Source organism: Diadema setosum, chromosome 1 (assembly GCF_964275005.1).
Source record: "Diadema setosum chromosome 1, eeDiaSeto1, whole genome shotgun sequence".
Taxonomy (NCBI): domain Eukaryota; kingdom Metazoa; phylum Echinodermata; class Echinoidea; order Diadematoida; family Diadematidae; genus Diadema; species Diadema setosum.
This window is the reverse complement of record NC_092685.1, coordinates 9127130-9149035: the sequence shown is the minus strand read 5'-3', so window position 1 is coordinate 9149035 and position 21906 is coordinate 9127130. Positions and strand designations below refer to the sequence as shown.

The 21906-nt window shown below is 41.0% G+C and overlaps 1 protein-coding gene across 4 annotated transcripts in view; it reads right to left on the bottom strand.

Moving 5' to 3' along the window:
• LOC140233940 (uncharacterized) overlaps window positions 1–21906 on the bottom strand; it is a 142230-nt gene that overhangs the window by 23909 nt on the left and 96415 nt on the right. For 3 of the 4 annotated variants that reach the window (XM_072314038.1, XM_072314044.1, XM_072314030.1), the window contains exons 2-4: window positions 20171–20693; window positions 3622–3795; window positions 582–673 (exon numbers count right to left, since the gene is read on the bottom strand). In XM_072314038.1, the coding sequence (XP_072170139.1) occupies window positions 582–673; window positions 3622–3795; window positions 20171–20474 (570 nt within the window). In that variant the 5' untranslated portion in view covers window positions 20475–20693. Of the gene's footprint in view, window positions 1–581; window positions 674–3621; window positions 3796–7587; window positions 8004–20170; window positions 20694–21906 lie in introns of those variants that run through there. The other variant, XM_072314050.1, reaches the window with a different exon arrangement.

Here is a 21906-nt window from a genome sequence, read left to right as displayed (position 1 = left end):
TATTCTATCAAGCCAATGAATGTGCCAATCTGTGAAGAACAAGATACCCTAGCATAATGCTTTTTTTCACTGGTGTAGGAGAGGCAGCACTGATGATTGCGGTTTCTAGTATATCAACAAGCATATTGAAAAAAAGTATGCCTTCATTGAACAGTACAGGGATTCTTTTTTTCTCCCACCAATCTTCTAGATTACAATAGACGAATGTGGTAAGTTCATCATCAGTACCCTACTGTAGGGGCCAAAGGACATATCGTTAGCTCTATGTGTGCAAACATTTTCCCAACACACATTTTTTCTTTGTCTGACAGAGTTCTTTCCTCAGAATGGCCCCAGAATGAATTTAAAATATTTCACTTTGTATTGCAATTTGCAAATCAGTGCCGCGATTAACCCTGAACCAGTAATTAATATCTTTTACAACAAGGTCTCGAGTGATGTATTTCTCTTCAAAAATATCCATAGTTCACAAACTCTCCCAGGATTGTTCCCTCAAGCTAAAAGGCAACAAAATTGCAAATTATTTCCTCCCAACAAAACTTCAGTCAACTGACTAGGGGAACAAGTTGGGAAAATCTTACCCCGACGGAGAGCGATGCTGATGGCAATCCAAAGCTGGCAGAAGCTGAAGGCAAAGCGCCACCGATTGACCCCTCTGCTGACATTCCGGCACCTGTAGAAAAACAAATAAATGAAAAAGGCAAGTTTTATTTTGTCGCATAAAATTACAGCAAAATGGATCCCTGTCTTCAGCAAATCAAATCCTGCTGGATGTAACAAGAAAATGATGAAACATTCTATGTGATGCAAAACAACGTAAAGTATCTTTCAAATATTTGTTAGTAGAGATAGACAGTGTTACAGAACAAAAAAAAAAAGACAATTCTTCGCCCAAGTACTGTGAGAGCCGGACATGAATCTCAAGGATTTGGGACCAGCAAAATAAAACCACAAACGTGACCCTTCCTAACCAAACTTCATAAGTAACTAAAACATATTTCTTACCGTCCTAGGATACAAAATTATTCTTCTCTGTTCTTCTCTTCATCCACAAGATTCTACAGCAGTATCATTAATACAGCTGGCTCCCGGATTGGCAATTTTTAAGGATCAGCTGTGAGGTTTAGAAGCAGTCAAGCATTACTTTGATTTGAGGGGACATATTAACATAGTCAATGATTTTAAAGTGATAACTATGATTATGTTTACAGGTATTGATATTGATCTTTGTTCCTTACTGAGACTGTCAAAAAAATATTTTAGATTGATTTTGAGACAACTCTCAGCAGTTTCAGTGATACAGACTGTGTGTCATTTCCACTTTAAAAAAAAAAATAAGAACTCATATGCACATTTTTTCCTCTATAAATTCAAATTACTTTACTTTTTCATGTGTGGTCATGGCGGCGGGTCACAAACTATTTGCATCTTGTTGTAAATATATCATTCCATTATTCCATTCTAGATTTTTGCATGCAACATTCACTGTTGAATTATAAAATTACAATATTCTGTAATTTCAAAGTATGATATCATGTTTGTAGTTAGCTAGCTGTACCTTGCTAAAAAATCCTTCACCATGATTAACCAAAAGTTAAAAAAATGTTCCCCAGAGTTATAAAATAGCTTCACAGCTTTTACTACCTCCATGTTAAGATATCCCTAACTTTCACAATATTCATCCAAAAAGACTGTAGTTAACAGACCACAGACAATCTGACATTCCATAGCACGGGTTGGTCTCTTGCCCCCTCAAGTCCATTCAAACATAATTTTGAAATTCTTTGTAGTAAATTTTTGCCAAAGTATTTGCATTGTAAATATGGACACAAGGTAAATATGGACACAAAATGCCCAATGCATCAATGTGGATGAAACTTGTCATGCTGACAATACTCTGGATTGAGCCATTATCAACCCCACCCCCTCGATATAATGGGAGCTGGCCTCATCAGGAAAGAGTCGAAAAGCCCCTCTTCATTATTTTTTTCACTTTCTATTCACTTCATCCCTTTATATATCAAAAAGTGTTGATCTAATCTGATATCCAAGACAATATCCTTATACAAAAGAAATTATATTTTTGTGCCTGTAAGGTACTTGCTCAAGAAAATATAGCCTCACTCTTTATTTCTTATTCTCTGGTTAAAAAAAAAAAAAAGATTCAGCAGGAGATTATGTCATATCAATCAGGATCTTGTATCATTCCACACTGATGGAATATGTTTTGGTAGCAAACTTCTAATTATGTTCCAAGGAACTATATAGGAACAGGGAAATCTGGTGCATAATTTCATATCAATGTAACCAACATTAAAGACAACAGCTATCGACTGAACATCTTTTTAATGTCTCTGAACTTGGGAATCGTACCCGGACTGTTAATTAAATGGGCGTCCTTAAAGGTCCTATATATCCTTGTGAAAGCTGACATTTCATGAATTGTCCCTTATTGTCATTGTCGGTCACTGGTCCAGGGGGAAAATGTGCTCTTATGCATGCAGAAGCACTTGTGTTCATCTGTGCATCTCGTGTCAATCTATGCAATTATATAAAAGAGTGCATGAAGTACGCTTCAAACCAGAACAATGAGAACGCTTTAGTGCATTCTCATTCTTTAAAAATTTGTGTCCAACTTCAATAAGAGCTGGTTGTATCTAGACTTTTACATTGTGTGTCACCTTAAAGAAACCTAGGGTACAGCAATGATTCACATAAAGAGTTGTGGTTTTCCCCATTATTAATGAGTCCATGACACAGCGTCAAAACTTTCAGGTCACAAGATACATATGGATTTTACAATCATTTCTTGGGACTGACAATCTGTGCATCCGACTTTTATATTGGTGGCATGTTGGATGTCTTGGAAAGATCTCCAGATTGAATACTACATTGCGAGTGGAAAGCAAGCAATTAGCCATGGGTCTTATATGCTGCTTGCTTATTACATTGTATATTCTTTGACAAGATGGTACCATTTTAGACTAGCTGTGAAGAGATCTCTTGTTTACTGAAGCAGTGTTCCAGAAGCAATCCTAATATAAAAAAAAAAAACTTCACACAAAGATGCACTAGTCCAGTTTAAACATAAAGACAAGCCAAAGGCATTAAGTGCAAGAAGATATCAAAACCTTGCTTAAATTCCTCAGCAAAGTTGAATGAAGCCTATTTATGCAGTTGAGCATCATTCCACCATTTAAACAGATACAAATGTTTTCAGTTTTCAGTCACTTCCCGGGTAACTGCCTCGGATTTCTTGTCGGAGTTCATCGCCAGCTATTTATCTGAGGGAGCGACAAGTTACCAATGTGTCTAGGAGGACTGAAACTACACTGAGTCGTTCTGACTGACAAAGCTTGAGAACGGTGTGCCTCACAAAGATTTCTCATGCACTTGAGTCTGCAGCAGCCGTAAATAACAGCTCACTCGGTGTTGAATCATGCCAACATGACTAGACACAAGCCACATCTCCACAGATATGTCCTACGTGATCTACATACTGATCCACAACCTTGTCCAGTCTGCGAACAGATGAGTATGAATGAACACTCGAGAACAGCATATCAGAAAGAAAACCTTCAAGAAGTGTAGCGTGTGAACACTAAAAGTATGTAGACTTACTTGCGTCAGTATCGAGGTCTGGCTGAACTTGCGCTGTCTCGTCAATGGCCAGAGGCGCCTTGCCTACGCCACCGGCCCCACCACCGACTCCTACCCTGGCTGCGGCTCCCGCCCCAGCTCCAACACCACCTCCAGCTCCAACACCAACTCCGCCACTTGCACTTGCTCCGGCACCTAAACAGAAGCGATACAAGAAACTTACTTAGAATGAAACGTTCCTGAAGAAACACTGGGAGTGGTTCGGACATGAAAATCTTGATAATGGAGTCTATTGTACGTTGTTTTTGTTTTGCTCTGTTTTCTCCTTCCTCTTCCAAAAACTAAATACGCGACAAACGTTTGTGAAGAAAAAAAATCCTCGTGTTAAACTCCAGTCTGGTAAATAATTGTTAAGAATACAAGTAAATTACAACCTGTATTTACTTTCAAGCATTTATTTTTTCGAAGGTATTTCATTTATTTTCAGTCATAACAGGTATGAATACAAACAATATAAAGTTTAAACACATGTACAACATTATTGCAGGCGTTTAGAGGTGGAGTCATGGCTTCAAAAACTTCTTTAAAAAAAGACACACACACGTACGAAAAACACACAAACATATCATTATCCGTCTGTGGATCAAGCGAGGTATCTTTTACGGCATCTGCTTGCCCGTAGGCGCAAAAATTTGACATGAAAGCATTTAACAGGAAATAATCGGTATGTCCTCGTTTGTGATGTGTTGTTGCTGCGCAGGACAACCGCCATGTGCAAGACATCTCTTGTATAAAAAAAGAATGTAACTTTTGAAGGACTACAAACCATCGATGTTGTAATCACTCATGGAGTCTATCCAACTCATGATCTGATCCACTGCGGCAAGCACCGATGTCGCCATTTGAATCGCAGCGAGCACAAAATAAATCAATAAAAAAACTGATGACAGAATAAAGCATAAATAAAGGGGTGACAGCATGCGCTATCTTCAGGGCTGGTATTCCTCTACGTGATATCCAGTGAAGACTTGATAATGTTCAGTGCAAAAATTCTCTTCATCTCTTTCAAAAATGAAATTCTTTCGAGCTGTAAAACGTACACGACCGTCGCCAGTTTATTCGAAAGCAGGTCTCGCTCTGTATAACGTAGGTGATATGCTATAGTACTTGAGTGTGCTCGACATGACTTTTATGCGACTAACATCGGTGACGAGGGTTTGGGAGTTTGCGTTTGCGTTGAGTGTTTACCTAATACTCCAAACATCGAAGGATTTATTTATTGAGAGAAGCAAAGTACTAACCAACTCGCAATAAAGCGCGACTTTGACATTTGAATACACTCAAAATTTAAATTCCTGCACATTTCCTCAGTTTTACATACACCAGTACAAGGTGAATTTGATAATTTAGATGGAAGAGGGATGTCGTACAGTTCTGTTGATCATCTCATTCTTCTCGCATAACTCAAACGTAAAGGTTTTGTGTTTTTCTTTAAGGGAACTATTGGCACAAATTATAAACAAAAACATTGGGTGGCTTTAATTGTGTCTTAGCTCCTTTGCCTTTGAGGTATCCCGATGAATATCAATCAAGGTGCAATGAAAAATTCCTTCAACAAAGCTGAGTATAACGCTGATAACATTACAGGTATCCTGACCAAGGACTCATTGAGAATTCCCAAATATCACGTCTTGTGCTGAACAATCGTGATTTTACTCAAGTCAATATCAGCTGCTCTCACTTGCTTACATTATTTTGATTGGACTAGATACATAGTGCCGTTGTATTAAATACAGTCTGTTTGTTACGCCATATCCTTCGTTGTCCCTTGAAGCTAAAAACACTGCAAATAACCATATAACTAATGTGTTAGTATTGGAAGTAATAAACATACATGCTTAACATGCATGCTTTGTACTCGTAGTCTGTTCTATAGTTTCACTTTCGACTGCATGTCTTCCATGCAGAGAAGATAGATTCGATCATTTCAACCTCGAAAAGTTGTCCTCCAGTGAAATCCCATTCTTAAATCAAATCGCATGGCAAAGAAATAATTATGAATGTATTATTTAGAAAAGCCCTATGCTATGAAATGATAGTTGAATGAAAGCATGCAATGTTATTTTAACTCCTAATAATGCGGCGGGTCTAACGACCTCGCATCGTCTGGTCGATACGCATGATCTCTCGTTCTCCACAAACATTTTGCCGTATGATTCCATAAAAGAGGTGATTAAAGAAAAAAAATGTCGTTTTACACTCTTGTACCTATACGACTCCACCCAGCATTTCATACCATTGTCCATTCAATTATATACCCATATTTACACGAAAGCTGCAATAAAATCCCGATGGTGGGGGGGGGGGGGAAGTGGGGGGGGGGGAAGATGGGGGTTAATTATAATTAATATGAAAACAGAAGCCAAAACTAAACTTTAAAAGTATGGCCGTTCGTACAGCTGTGGCCAGTGCATGGGTCAATGTCATTGTCCCATGGCAACTACGAGTAAACAGGACAAAAATGATTCCCACACCATTGTATTCCACGTCTTGCACTTGCAACTGATGAAAAAAAAAAGGAACAAAAATAACTCATGACTTCACGTGTTACGAACAGCATCAACGTCTGACACTTAGTCATAACATGATACATGATCCCCATGAATACTAGTACATGTGACTTGTGTTGTTTTTTTGTTGTTTTTTTTTTTGGCGTCTGTGTGTGTGTGTGTGTGTGTGTGTGTGTGTGTGTGTGTGTGTGTGTGTGAGTGTGTGTGTGTGGGGGGGGGGGTTGCTGCTTTTTATCTTTTTCTTTACGGCAAGTCGGGTGACCCGCCCTTATTTAAAAGCGAAGTAATTTGAGCCACGATAGCTAAGACCTGCTTATTGACGACTTTTTGAGAGGAAAACACCAACCAAAGCGAAAACACTTAAAACTTGCTATGCGCCTTGCTGCACAACAACAATCATCTATTTTTGCATTTCCCAATTATTGGCATCATAACATTAAGCGGATTAGAGGGGGGAAGAGGGCGTAATCATTATAGGGATTTCGGTTTCATTCATTGGGCAGTACTGGGGGTCCTAAGTAGCGAACACTGATGAAGAGTGGCATAACTTAATGCCATCTTTATACGTCATTGCATCATCTTGGAGCCTAGTGCTTTTTTCCTCTTCCTTATGTAAAGTTATTTAAGAAAAAGACAAATGTGGTCGCACCTGTGAGAGAGAAAAACGTTAACTCCACGAAGCGTTGCTAAAATATCTCTATATGGAAAGTAGCATGTTTGTTGCTCTGAATTCTTCAAGCGAACCATGATCTCTTTTGCTCTATGGGGTCCACGCGCGGCGTTCTACGTGAGCAAAGGGAAGATGAAAGTACACTGAACCATGACCATTAAAGCTCAACGCAAAACTTGTCACTTGTCAAATGGGTGCAGCCATATTTGCTACTATACACTGTACAATAATCTTATTATTACCTCACGTTCACATTAACGACAGAATATCTATATCGTTCATTTAATTTTTTCTCCAAAAATCAGAATCTACTTATTACTCACTATGTTAACCATGCAAGGTACGCCAACAACGTTGTACTATTCCCAACACAAAGCGCAGAGTACAAAACGAGATGGTGGGGTAATACTGTTTATTGTAAGCGAGCCTCACACAAGAGATGGGATTTAAATCTCGGTGAGCGCTTTGTGGCATCAACCCAATATGCCATTGCCTTTGTCCTCGCGTTCGCTCGCCTCGGCCTCGCGTAATTATTATGTTCTGAACAAGAAGTACGTCGTGAAGCCAGGGGCCTGCCAGTGGCAGCGCTGTAAATAACCGATGACGAGTAGAGAAAAAGAGCTTCAAAGTAAGTCATATAGCTGCACTTTAAACTCCGTTCTGCATGCCCGGAGCTAAGTAGGCTACGGAAATAATATATATATATATATATATATATATGTGTGTGTGAACAGTTTTACAACTTGCCTTTGCACGAAGATGCGGTACTAATGTTTTTCTCCGTTTGAATCCGCTAAGACCGACACCTTCGAACACCAACTGGGCTGTTGGCTAGCGTAACTCCAAACCATGGAAAACAAAACAACAAAAGCCGCCCGCGTCTTCCGGAGTCCGAGAGATCCGCAGGAGCTCATATCAGGGGAAAGAACTTGAACACGATCATGCACACACCCTGTCGTCCGTCCTTTACCTTGTCACTGCTGAGCCTTATTGCTCGGAACCACCTTGAAAGTCGCAGGTCTGCGCGAAATGTGCAAAAAGTTTGTAGCGGCTCAGACGGTAGCGACAGCCTCCACGCCCGTCAGACGCAGTGGTGGCGGTCCACTTCAGCACGCAAGGGCGTTTTCATCGTGTTTAGCAGGACTCGCCTTGCACACAATCCCTCTCCGTTGGCTACTGCGCATGATAATAAAAGAGCTTTTACCACAAAAGAGTTGCTCTGAAGCTGGTGTTTAGTCAAGCGCGATTCTCGCCCCCTTTCTTCCAAATCGCACTACATGCCTTGCATACCAGGGTCTGTGGATATGAATGGCCTCCTCGGCTAATCCACAAAGTTTGTTCCCTACTTTATGCGCATCCTATATGGCCATAGTGCTAGTACAGACAGAGTATATCGTCCTTTTATTTATGGTAGGCTAAGGCCTTCACAGGTTTTTCAGCAATACCATTCCAGGCAGAAACACGAGAGAGGACGATTTGCTTGGTAAAGCACAGAGAAAGGGGGAAGGAGAAAGGGATAAGAGGAAAGGGAGAAACTTCTTATCGCACTTCTCAAGTAGATATGCTATCTGTGAAACGAATCCAAATCGGTTGAATTTTTGACAGCTCACTCTGTCCTACTCAATACTAGATGATTGATTTAGCCGTGCATAACATTGACAAGAAAATAAGTCAGCGACCAATGAGTAAGACGGAATTGACAAAGCACACACGGAGCTCGTTGTGAATACTATATAGGCTATACTACTTGTGTATCTCTCTGCCTTGCGGTCTCGTGTAGTAAAGCATTTTGCATGACTGTGGTTACCATGGTATTCAACACATGTCATACCCTATGCCAGGAAATGTCTTGTTTAACTTGTATTGGTACGTAACACCTCTTTACACACATACACACACATACACAGACAGGAATGATATTGGACTTGAACTCCTCTGTCTTCTCATCATCTATACTCCCGAGTAAGCATTTTCCTCTAATAAATAAATATATAAGAAATACAGTCTATTTCTTCCTGTGATTGAGTACAGCTCCAAACGAAGGCATTGCGTACATTGTAACCAAAGTTTCATAGAAGATATGAAATTTCTGCGCTGTTTATGTGCGTGTTTGTTTCTGAGTGTGTGTGTGTGTGCTGTACGTGTGTGAGGGCCTATGTGTCCAACTTTCCAAATCATACCAACTCGAATTGTGGCACGTCGCTGAATTTTGACTTGTTCGATATCAGACTAATATCTCTCCCAGAAATAGTGCGAATTTTAAGTTTGTGCCCCGTCACCTAGATCATCTAAGAATCATCTGGCAGATATAATCACCATTGGCTGGGTGTATGACTTATGTGGCAGTATTCTCATCACAACTGTCGTCACGAGTCAGCGTTGCGTTTCATGAAATAACACCTCCAAAAGATCCATTATCCATTGCCTTTTTTCACTTTATTCCGAAGATCATAATTATAAAACGTAAAAAGTAAGAAACAACTCAACACAAATGAAGTTTAGAATCTGACTGATTAACTTATTTTTGTAGATAGATGTTCAGAGGAGTGACCAGTGGCTGTAAGAGCAATATTGTGGAAAGGACGTGATCTTGGAAAGATTCCATTCAACGTTATTTGTAATTAGTTTTGTTCTCTAATGAAAATGAGACTATGAAATAACTTTGGATGGGCATTTACGTCTGTATTGAAAGACCACACATTGTCTCTCTGTAGAGAGGTAGCAGTGAATATTTAGAAGCTAACAACTCATCGTCATCCACAGCGGACACTCCGTATAACCTCCCGAGAACTTGTGCCCGACACCAAACGACATGGTGTGTCATTCTCTGCAGCCAATTAATTTCATTAACTTTGTAAGTGGTCGGTCAAGACACAGCGCGTGTCACAAAATTGGAAAATGGCTTTACGCGACTGAAAGAGGCAAGGACAATTGACCTGATATGTTTTTTTTTTTCTCTCAATTTTAGTAGGCGTATATGCTAGACCACTGACCTGTCTATACTCATTATGCACAATTATGATGAAAAATATCCACTTTGAAATTTTCGACTGCTTACAGTACAAACACACACACACACACACACACACACACACACACACACATACACTCATATGCACACACATATTATATATAACTTACACAAACACAATCTCTTTCCACCTCCCTGGCATCACACACCTCCTTGGACCTACTAAAGATTATCCGCCATTTTAGGTGGAAACTGAAGAAGAAACTGCAAACGTGGCGCCGACTGCTTATGTAACCGCGTGATGCTTACCGTAACAAAGTGAATGTGTTCAGTGGAGCAAGGCGCATTTACCCCACACACATCCCCTCCCCCATTTAGCATAAACTCCCACTCCCCGACTCTCTAGTCTTCTATAGTACAGTGAATCACTGTAGCCATCGCACGCTGGCGTGGGTTAGAACAGGGAGGTGGGTAGAGAAGAGGCACACCCGTCTTAAAATTCTGCACTGACCAGTCTATAGGAGGTGGTGACCCGTCAGCTCAGCATTGTACTTGCCGAGCCTATTGACTGCCACACAGAACTAAAAAAAAAAAAAAAAATGAGTCTGTTATTGTAGACCTTCAAGCTAACAAACACACAATGACCACAGTATTGGGTTATCGATTAATTGCCCTTTCTACGAATACTGTCCCTTCCACGGGCACAATGCGTCGGTACCTTTTCGAGCATTACCCGTGTACCATACTGCGGAGCTGGAAGCGTGTTACTGTTATGAGAAGCAAGCAGCAATAATAGACTGCCCCAATCATCCATCCATTATTACATTCGTGCCAGACCAGTCAATATTTGATAGGAAGGAAGGAAAACACTAAATTCAAATTCCTGAACATGTATATAACATGGTGAAATGAGAAATTCTCGATAGATTAATTACTGCCACAACGCTTCATGATTGCTTAGCAGTATAGGGTACAGGAGAGTGGTCATTTGCGGCACACACTCCCAAGGAACACACACAAATATAAACACACACACACACACACACACACGTACATACAGTCACACACACACACACGCACACACAGTCACTTACATTCACTCAAACTCTAAAAACAGGAATCAGCTGAAACATTCAACAAGGGACAAAAGTTTCTAATTAACCCACTCATGACCATTGGCAAGCTGATGGTCCCGACATAAAACAGCTGCAAGCAGATCGTTTTATCATGTGTATGTTTAAATGGTCATTGGGTTTAGTTACCGCCCTACAGCCTCTAAAAAGCCCCTCCCCCATCTACCCCCTCCCCCTAATACAGACACATTTATATGAATATGTGCTCCTTTCATATGACGTAAAACCTTGAAACCGCATCGTGGACACGCCAGAAGAATTTCTGCCAACGTCTTCCCAAGTGGTAAGCCAGTTCGGGGTGCCGCTTTGCGCATGAGCAGAAAAATGTCATTGATGTTGGTTTACAAATCCACTGAGATTTCAGCACCTGTGATGTAATGGTTATTCAAGTAATCTTTATAAACGATGCTTGCTAGCACATCCACCTGACAGCAAAGGTGGTAATTGGCAATATTAACAGAAAAAGATTGACCATTCTGGCCACCTGGTCCAAGCAAGTTTCTCCTTTGTTAGAACATGACTGAATTCCATAAATTGTAACGTCGGACAAGCAAATTGCGTTTATCGCATTAAATTGCCAAACGGCGTGAGAAAAAAAGGAAGCTCATATTTTGTACACATGTTATGTACGCATGAGCTAACCCCAAACTAGCTTATTGGCAGAGCAAAATACCATCCTACCTGTGGTATCTGCTTCCATTCATGGTTAGCTATGTTATCAGGTGGTGTAAGTCCAATTAGTAAAACCCTGGGTATAAAAACAGCCAGACTGGATGATTATCCTGTTTTACTACACCCACTGAAAACATCAATGGGACTGCCGAAAAGAGCAATGTTGATTTTCCTTATCTCGCTGGTGTAATTTAGGAGACATGGCTTTAATCATGGAGAAAAAGAAACGTGTAAATACAGGCTTTGTTGGTGGACACGAGCCATAAAGCAGATAAACGTGGCACATCGAATAGTAAATGGACCCGTGTAGCTTAGGGCCACATTTTGGGGAAAATTTGAGGCTTGAACTTGGAAGAAAATAATTGCATCTCGATTCCTACAGGTTGTCGTTCCGGTAAATGAATACATGCCGTCATTTCACTAAGTAAATGCCGTTCTTTCATCGTTCTATGAAGCCACGTGATTTATTCAGACATTGACAGACTACTAAAATGTTTGACAGGAAAATTGACATGACATGACGATTGCCATTCTACGTTAGGTTTCAGGCCATCATCGAATGAAATACCCTCCCTTCTAAGAGTTCTAAATAGTTCAGATGAAAAAAAAATCCATGTCGCTTTACATGCCCCATAGTGAAATGAAGAACAATATAATTTATGTCTTCATCAGCATTACAGCAATTAAACCTATACGCGCTTTGTCACAATCATCATTACCCCCAGCATCGCCAGGTACCCTTGTACCGTTAACTCGTGCACCCAGGTAAAGAAGGTGAATCTCAAATATAGCAATTTCAAGTAACGGACAGTTAATGAAGAAACATTATTGCGACCTAGGACCTAATATAATTCCGGCAATGCCAATGTATCGAAGGCAACCTCCGCTCGCAAGTGGTTGAAAGTTGCCGGGACGGTAATTGTCATTGTCATAATTTGCATTTAATTTACTCTCTGAAACAGGGTCCTGAAAACAGCAGACACTTTGATATCTATACTGTGTGCATTTCGGGTTTGTTTTTTGTGTGTTTTTGCTTTTGTTTAGTTTTGCTTTGCTTTTACTTAGATGGGGGATTTGATTACATGAGAGCGAAAGTCTCTTTCTGTGCTTATTGGTGAAACAGTTAGGATCTGCTGTCTTTTATGTGACTCTTCTCTTCTCTTCTTTCTATTGAAGCCCTAACAGCCAGCCCGTCCATCAACAACGAGGGCACCTCTGGGGCCTGGAAACCGGAAATAGTCAAAGCCTTCGCTGAAAGGGAAATACCCTTTCTCGCGCTACCCTGGGTATTCCCCCACTGTCTTTTTCCCCTCCTACTTTGGTCTTTGTTTTGATTGAGTACGTCTGATGTGGGTCAGCGGTGCTCCAATTAGATTATCTAGTCAAGATATCTGTCAAAACTACTCAGGTCTCTTACACCTCCCTGCTCAAGTATAAGGATTGACGTTTGTTCATCTTGACGACAATATTGTAGAAACCGCCAAAAATGAATGAGTTTCTCTCCCTGGCATCGGGTTCATACTACAATGAGCATACACGACCTCTTTTCGGATCTTCACGGAAGATTGTTTCCGGTGGTTGAACAGCTTGAGCGTCGTGACTCAACGGACTGTATTAAAACAGCACGAGTCGTGTCACTGTTTGTCACGTGACTAGACATTTAAGTTTCCTAGGCGATAAATTTGATTGCTGCAGTGAAACAGTCCTCACGTCGGCTCGAGGAGGTTTGAACTTTCAAAGAAAAGCATGTAAAGTTTGGACTGCATATCATACAGGATCAAACTTTTGACAACTTGATTTCTGGAAAAAAATGATACTGCACTTTGGTGCACTTAAAATAGTCCAGCAAAGTCTGTACGTCTCAACCGATGCTGGCATTTCATTTCGTCTAAATTCATTTTTTTTTTTTTTGCAATTTTCCTCTCTCTTTGATATGTATGTATGTTGCTAGTGGAAGCAATCCGGCCGCATCACTAAGATCAACAATAAAACAGTGGACGAAACTCAAGTTGTTACCATCAAGACTATCATATGTATATGAATCGAACATGAGCAAATATTAAAAAACAGCTGATAACTTTCTTTACATTTCCATCATATCTTTAAGGTAAATCTGGCTTTCTTCTGTGTCGTGTCTTTGTTCTGTGTTTAGCCCTTTTTACCTTTTTTTTACGCTTACTGTGCACTCACAGCAGGGCTAACGATTATTAGAAGAAACCCATATGCAGTGCAATGGCGTGTGGTACAAGTCGACGTTCCTCACCCCTCCCCACCTGTAGATGGAGCGGAACGTGTTTGCACTCTTCCCCTAGCTCTGATTCTTCCACTTATGTACTCACGGCTTGCCTGTATACCATGGCAATCAGCTCCACTGCCAGTCAGATTTCCTCTCAACAACTTCCCCTCTCCGTCTCTCTTTTTCTCAGCGAAGTCAACATCCTTCATCAACCAATAGTAACCCTCGAGCAATCGATGTTTTTTTTCTCCTCATCACCCCTTTCTTTTCCTCTATTTTTCTCTCCCTCTCCCTTTACTCTTATTTCATTTTTTTTTTCACAAACGAGCGATGGCTGGAATTCGGAAACCACAAAAGTAGCAAACATTGGCCGTGTGCTTTCAGTGACGCGGTCGAGCGAGGTCAAGAGCGAGAATGAGGCCTGTTGCAGCCGCATGTTCTTTTTCCTGGCTGCTAGTAAATATCTCGAGACCCGTGGGCTATTCAGAACCAGAGGTTCTCATTTAATGGAACTTCGACGTCAGGAGCGCTGACACGGCTGTACCTCTGATCGAGTTTTGCATCTGCTCCAAACATTTCGGTGGCGCAATGGAGATGGTGGTTTATTACTTATAACGCACACTGTTTGTTTTGTGGTCATTTGAAAAAATTTTGTTGGCTCATTGGTCAGCCAAAACTTGGTATTTGATGGCCTGAAGCTTTCCCAAACCACTGACCAATTGCTATCTGCTTCTTGCATGCCCTTGTGTCATATCATACAAAAGTATATGAAAAATATGCCGTACTTTGCAGGAACTTACACAATTTACGCGTTATAGAAAACTACTTGGTTGACACATCGTGCGATGTTTGAAGGGATAGCTTATCGCTTATCCGGTTGTTGTTTTGTTATTTTTGTTTTGTTATGGGGCTGGCATTCCGAAACTCCTGCATTTCTCTTGTTTTATGACACATATCATAATCACTCAACAGGTCACCCCAGTTTAAGATTTAATTTAACTAACATGTCTAATGATTTTTGTCCGAAATTCAAATAAAAAAAAATGCATCGAATCTTGCACACTAGCTTATGCTCAGGGCTCGACCTACACTATCTAGGGGCCTATCTATATAGAGGTAAAAGCACAAACGTTCACCCGTTCAGTAGATATTATGTCTCGCGACCGCATTTGGAACTTTCAACACATTGCCTTCTATTTACACACGTGATATTCTTTTTCCCTTTTTTTTTTCTTCAATAATTCTTATTCTTCTCCATTGGTTTGTCTCACTACGTTCATGCAAAATGATTTTGTCTTTGTGGCATGTTGTCTTGTATAATTGGCTCTTGATCAAGCGTTCAATCACCCCTTCCACCACCTCCCCCTCACGCCCATAAGCATGTGATAAAAAATACGATTTTCACCCATTGCAGCGCTCGTGGTAATTGTATGAAGCATTATACTAGTACACGAAGGGGGACGGAGACGCGGGTTGTACATCACAACCGACGGGTGAAATAGCAGGCTTGGGGATAATCTCCGGTCATAGGTTGCATCGCCAGCCCGCTGAGGACGATGTGGATGAAGTGCCGAGTGATTGCGGCGAACTCATCCGTCTGGTCCTTTTGACCTCGAACCCACGACCCTGGAATTCCTCAAAATTGAAACTTGTTAGCATTCGATGTCGTGCGCATTTCAGAGAGGTGAAGACCCAACTGCGCAGAAGGTGTGTGGCGTCACGAGATTTTCAAGCTCATAAAAGAAACTGCTCTATATTATACTGCTGATAAATAAGACACTTGCTTCTCGGCATTTCGTATCCTATATTGGTTCTCCAAATGACTGTTGCGTGCATCAAACACATCGCACATCTAGTACAGACCCGTTCCGATGATCGACCTTGACATGGTTCGTCATCACAATCTAAACGACGAGAGTACCACATTGTGGTAACACAATCCTCGCCAAATAGACATACATGCATTGGGAAAATACATATGTTAAGTCACTACTGACAAGTTTGACATCATTTCTCAAATTTGTATAAGTGGCAATCGAGATGATGAGTAATCGCTTTCCCGTGTATGTTTAAATTCAGCAAACAAATTTAAGTTCACGCAAGAAGTCGGATAAGTGCCAGTATGTGATAATCATTTAAGTTATGACAGTCAGGGCGCTGACGTCCAGGTTGCACGAGACCTCCAAGGCAACACAGTAGAAGCATGGAGGTACAACAGAGAAGCGAATGTCGCATTGCACTGGGTGTGTCGGTAACTCGTGTATACATACTAGTCACTTAACTTTTGGGTGGTAAAGAATGACATATTTATGATGTTATCTTTCAGCGAACGCCCTAGCCTTTATAATCAAAATATTGTTGTTTCGTCTCCCGGGAGAGATGCCCTTATATCCCTCCACCGCGTGGATCTGCTGCCCCATGATTTTTTTTTCTTCTCTTTGAAGGTAAAAATTTTCATAAAGTACTAGTAATGCCAGTTTAAAGGTATATACTATGATAGAGCATGTTGACGGCCAACGGAAAAATCAGTGGGTATTCACAGGTAAAATTAAGCACCCATTTACTAGGAGCGTTGAAAACGCTTTTTTTTTTCTTTTTTTTTTTTATTGTAGGAAGAAACTACGACTGCATACGGGCAGGTTCGAATGTCAGACTACACGGTACTAACAAAACACAGCAGGATTATTATAATATTCTAGTCATGGGTGTGACATTAAAATGGCACGGAAAGGGCGTGAAATGGAAGTATAGGAAACAGGTTTGAACCGGAGGTCAAAGTAAAAAAAAAAAAAAAAAAGTTAGCTGTACTATCTCATTGGACTGTCAGTATCTCTCCTACGTCTAAAAATGATACGAGTTTTCATTCTTGTCCCGGTAGATGCCGAAGGAAGAATAGAGTATTTTATGTATCGACGTCAACCATCAAACATTTATCATAGATTAATATGATTGCCACTTGTATTGATGTATGAAGTTAAGAATGACTAGTAGCCCCCTTAGACATCCCCTTCCACATTACACACACAACGATCACCATAACGGTTGAAGCAGGATTTGTTCAGTGCAAATGTATTACAATTATCATTATTAATCACTTTTATCATCATTCAACATAACGTTGATAACCCAGGGGATAAAATCCCAATAGCCTCAATGGTAAACTTAAGATCCTACATGGATTATTAATACTTGCAGAGGAATTACGTTTCACGTTCAATCACGTGAGATATTGATTCAGTCTATACGCCATTTTAATTTTTCTGAAAGGCATGTTGCCATGCATTGCCAACATTTTACTACGAACAGCAGATGCGTGAAGCGATGTGACATGAGTACAATGAAACTAATCAATAGAAAATATCCGAGTTTTTATTTTCCTTTTTTTATGGAAGAGAACTCAATAAACGAAATCAGATTGAGGGATATTTCCAGATTTCATACCTATTAGGCAGTCCAACATGATGGCAGACACATTTATGTGATACATCACCATATAATCACGAACATTATCTTCAGATTCGAGAAGTGAATTATTGGGATCTTTCAAGTATATACAAGAGAGGGCTGAAGGGTTGGCGTAATGAAAAGGGAGGTACGTGTTATTATCTTCTTTTTCCACTGTGATGGCACCACACATCCAATGTGTGCATCTTTTGTTTAATTGTTTATCAAAAAAAAAAAGATAAGCATTTAGGATAACGTAAAACGTACGGATCCATATCGCCTCATGGATCAATAACCCTTCTACACGTATTTATACTTCATATCGCTTCAGAGGATTCAATCACGCGAATAGGGAGCTTTAACTTATCGCAGAATTTGTGAAGCCAGTCACACATAATTTTCTTGTGTTTGGTTGTTGTTGCTGTTGTTTTTTTTCTACTTCTCTCATCAGGGATATGGTGAATTTGATGGGGTTGAGGTGTAATACGCCCGCGCGTTATGGTCTCAGAATTATGACCTCCACATCGAGTTAGCAAAATTGGGCCAACACTTCAGCAGGGGGTTTACTCAAGACAGAGTCATGTCGACTCGACAAAACTATAAATGCAACTGCTTGGCACCAAAAGACTTGTGTTTATTCTTCATGACAGGACCTAATATAAGAACAAAATCATAATAGTTAAAATTGATATTGCACAAAGTGTACTCCTTGTGATCGTCAGACCGACATCATGAACATCGATTGTCGATTTGTTAATAAACGATGGAATAACAACGAGCAAACGACATGACTAACACTGAATTCATGCAGATTTTCTTTTTCAACTATAGGATGTGTCCTTCATGTCGACTTAAACCTATCACGACATAAATTATGAAAGAGCACATAATTCTAAGAGGAATTCAAAGTTTGTTGATAATTTCATAAAAAAAATGGGTTTGAAATGGCTGAGGTATCCAAATAAAGTGATTCTAATAAAAGGTGGAACCGACCTTTCATTAGGGTTACTTTGATTTTAGATATCTCAGCCATTTCAAAACCAATTTTCATCAAATAAACTTTGAATTCCTCTTAGAATTGTATACTCTTTAAGATTTCATGGAGTCACAAAAAGTCAAAAACTGAATCCTCACCTCAACCAATACTATACCATCCCTTTAAGAGCTACTTACAAACTGAAAAAGTAATTTCCACAGTAGATGACATTTTAGGAGATATTTTTGCCTTTATGCTGTCGTGTCATCGGGAATGGGGAAAATGGAATATTACATATAGAGTTATTACAACTCTATCCGAAAGTCTCACAGGGAACCCAATGAGGAGATATAATTTTACCTCCCGATTTTCACCAAGTTGCGGCTTCTCGTCACCATTCACCGACTTTTATTATACTCGCTAAAACTCTGAAAAAGATTAAAAATCGATCAACAGAAGAGCATAGAATATACAAGCTAAGAGCGCCACTACTTGATTCATCTCTACTGAAGTGTATTTTGAGAGAACCCTTCGTGGTAGTTCTGATCCAAAGCGAAAACAGAGCTGCCATTCAGTACACCGACATGCATGTATATAGTTTCCTCGCCCTTACAAACACGCCATGCACACCGCGGGTAGTGGTAACTTCGCTTGTACAAAACTTGACAGCGTGCAACAAGTAGCAGGGCGTGTCAATGGAATATACCACTTCATCGGGGGGAGGGCAAAATACGTGGGTAAAAGTTTTAAAGAGGAAGAAGAGTCAACAACCCCTGTTTCGACCAATGTGACAGACAGCACCCTCGTGGGTTGATCAGAACATTTAAATAACATAGTCCTCACATCAGATCTGCTAAATGTTCGCGTATTCTAACATGAATGCGCTGACTACCGCCAACTTCGGTGGACGCGGTAGTGCGCTGGTAAAGTGTACATAGCGTGCTTGTACCTGGGGCAAAGTAGTATCGACCCGCGTGCTCACATCGATGGATAACATCCATTCTTCTTCAGTAACCGCGAAGAATGGATCGCAAACTACCAAAGACTATAATGGGACTGGGAAGGGAAAAAAAAAGACAGTATTGCCTTTCTATACACGCACAACCAAGGACAAAAATGGACGCCATTGCTGCGCATTATGATATTAGGGTCACTAAACAAAATCCTTCGCAAAACGATTGGTATCGGCAAGGCGCGAAAAAAAAAATGTGTACCCTCGGGATACGGTTATAAGTAGAATCCTTCAATGGTGAATGGAGGAGGGGCACGCTCTTTTAAACTCACCTATAACATACAACATATTAATGTTGTACAGACCTCACATTACAATAAGCGCTTCAGACATACAATATATCCAAAGAACCAACTTCACAGAAAGTTTTAGAAAGTAAAATTAGATAATCCGATTGGAGAGTAGAGGTGGAGAAAAAACATACCTAATCGTATAGAAGATGTGAGGGAGCCACGGCAGCACTGCATATTGGCGTCCAGGAGAGGGACTTCTCGAAAAATGATCTTATAGGATGGAGCGTTACATCGCTAGGATGGGCTGGGCTAATCCGCCTCGTCGATCTTCGCCTCGTCGCCACATTCCTTCAAACTACTCGACTATACGCCACTCCGGACTTAATTACACAAAGCGCGCAAGTTTCCTTTCCAGTAAAATCGACTTTTTTGTTGTGTGAAGCGGAGCGAGCCCACCCGAGCACCCCTGTGAATTGGGCACGTTGATTGTGACGACTTCTTTCGCGGACTTGGAGTGGCCCTCGCTGGCCACTCGTATCGCAGCTCTCGCAATGCCACGCTCATAAACCTTTTCTTGTGTCTTTTTTATTCACATGACAATATAAGATTAAAATACACACAAAATGAGATAAACAAAGTAGAGGATGGCTTACCAGCATTTGCCCCCAAACCGAGGTTGCCGCCCACTCCGATTTTAGTGCTGTCTGGCGTTCCGATGTCAGTGGCCATGTCGACTTTCGGTGCCTCGGCTCCAACGCTGATTTTAGCGCCCCCTTCGTCACTGCGTCCTGCTTTGCGCTTACTCCGTCGACCCCGGCCTGATCGACGGAATGAGGCATTGAGGACGCGGTTGAAACTGAGGCGCCTCTTCTTCTTCACTGGCTCCCCCGCCGCCACATCGGCCTCAGCCGATGCCTCGACGCTTATGCTCGCCGAGGCAGAGGCCTTATTCCCCATGCTGTGCGGTTGGCTGTTCCAAACTTACAGCATGTAGAACTCTTGATGAGTGACTTCCCGAGTCGCCCTGGCGTCCAATGGTGGGTGAAGATGTGTTCGTGTGTCTGTCAGTGTCCTTGGCACTTTGTCGCAAATCGAGTGACTCTCGGTGGAAAAGTCGAGTGAGAGTGCGATCAGGACTGAGCGGGACTACCGCGAGTTTTCACAGCCCTCGTAGACCTGCCAATAGTGCGTAGAACAAACGAGAGAAGCGAGGTTAGTGCGGGGGAGAGGAAAACGGGCCAGACAGAGCGAGCAAGGAGGGGCATCGCTAAGCCCACTGAGCAAACCTGTGCGCACAAACAATAGGCATTCAAATTGTTCGAGAGGGCTCCTTTCACAATGCACATTCAATAGAAAATGTATTGGTGCGAGGCAGGCGACCTCGCCAGTCAATTCCCAAACTCAAATACTAGTACCGCTACAACTAGATATCTTATATACGAGCAAAATGTTCTCAGCTCACTACACAAAAACATATCGAGACCATAAGCAAAGTGCCATACTTCACACACATATGCACACGCGCATATTACTGCATGTATACACTCGACAGTTCAAATCTTTTACAAACTTACCAAACTTCTGAAATCGTGAACATTTTGCTACTCAGTGTCTAGATTTTGATCATACAGACAATCCATCCGACAATAGAGCGCAACAAAACGATTCACAGAACTCAACATCCCAAATCCCGAGAGGAGCTTGATCTGCATCCCGCCTACACAGACGCAGAAGATCTCACACATGAACCTCAACCTTTCTTTCTGGCAGACGAGGCGTTGGAGCTGCACTTCCTCGTGCAGCCAACATACAGACTAAGCAGAAATCAAACATTGAAGACAATGCAGCACGGAGAACGGGGGGATAGATAGAGAGGAAGAGAGACGGAGAGCTGCGATGACTAGCCTTTGTTTACACACTCCAACAATAGATCAACTCAAAGCAGACGTATAAAACTTCGCGACTTTAATGGCATTGCTAGACGTCCATCAAACAAACACCAACTAAAATGGAGTAACGTGCACGTCGAACGAAAAAGAACCCAAGTGGTCACTGCCTCCCTACCACATCCATATCAAACACATATGTTTCAATGACCCGCTTAGATGTGTTGGTATTCGCACTAACAAGTGTAAAAAAAAAAATAAAAAAAAAAAAACCTTCCGAGTATCTGCACCTCTACAAAAGCCTATATTGAAGGATGTTACTATAGAAAATATTGTCACCCCTTTCTCAATGCTATGTCTCCATGTAATACAATGTGAGTCTGCGTTGCTCATTTGGGTCACCATAGTGACATGATTAATCAACAACCAAAGCTTGTTTAGGTTCCAAATTCTTTGTACAAACTCAACATGGCGAAGTCAATATCTGTTTTGGCCAGAGAGTC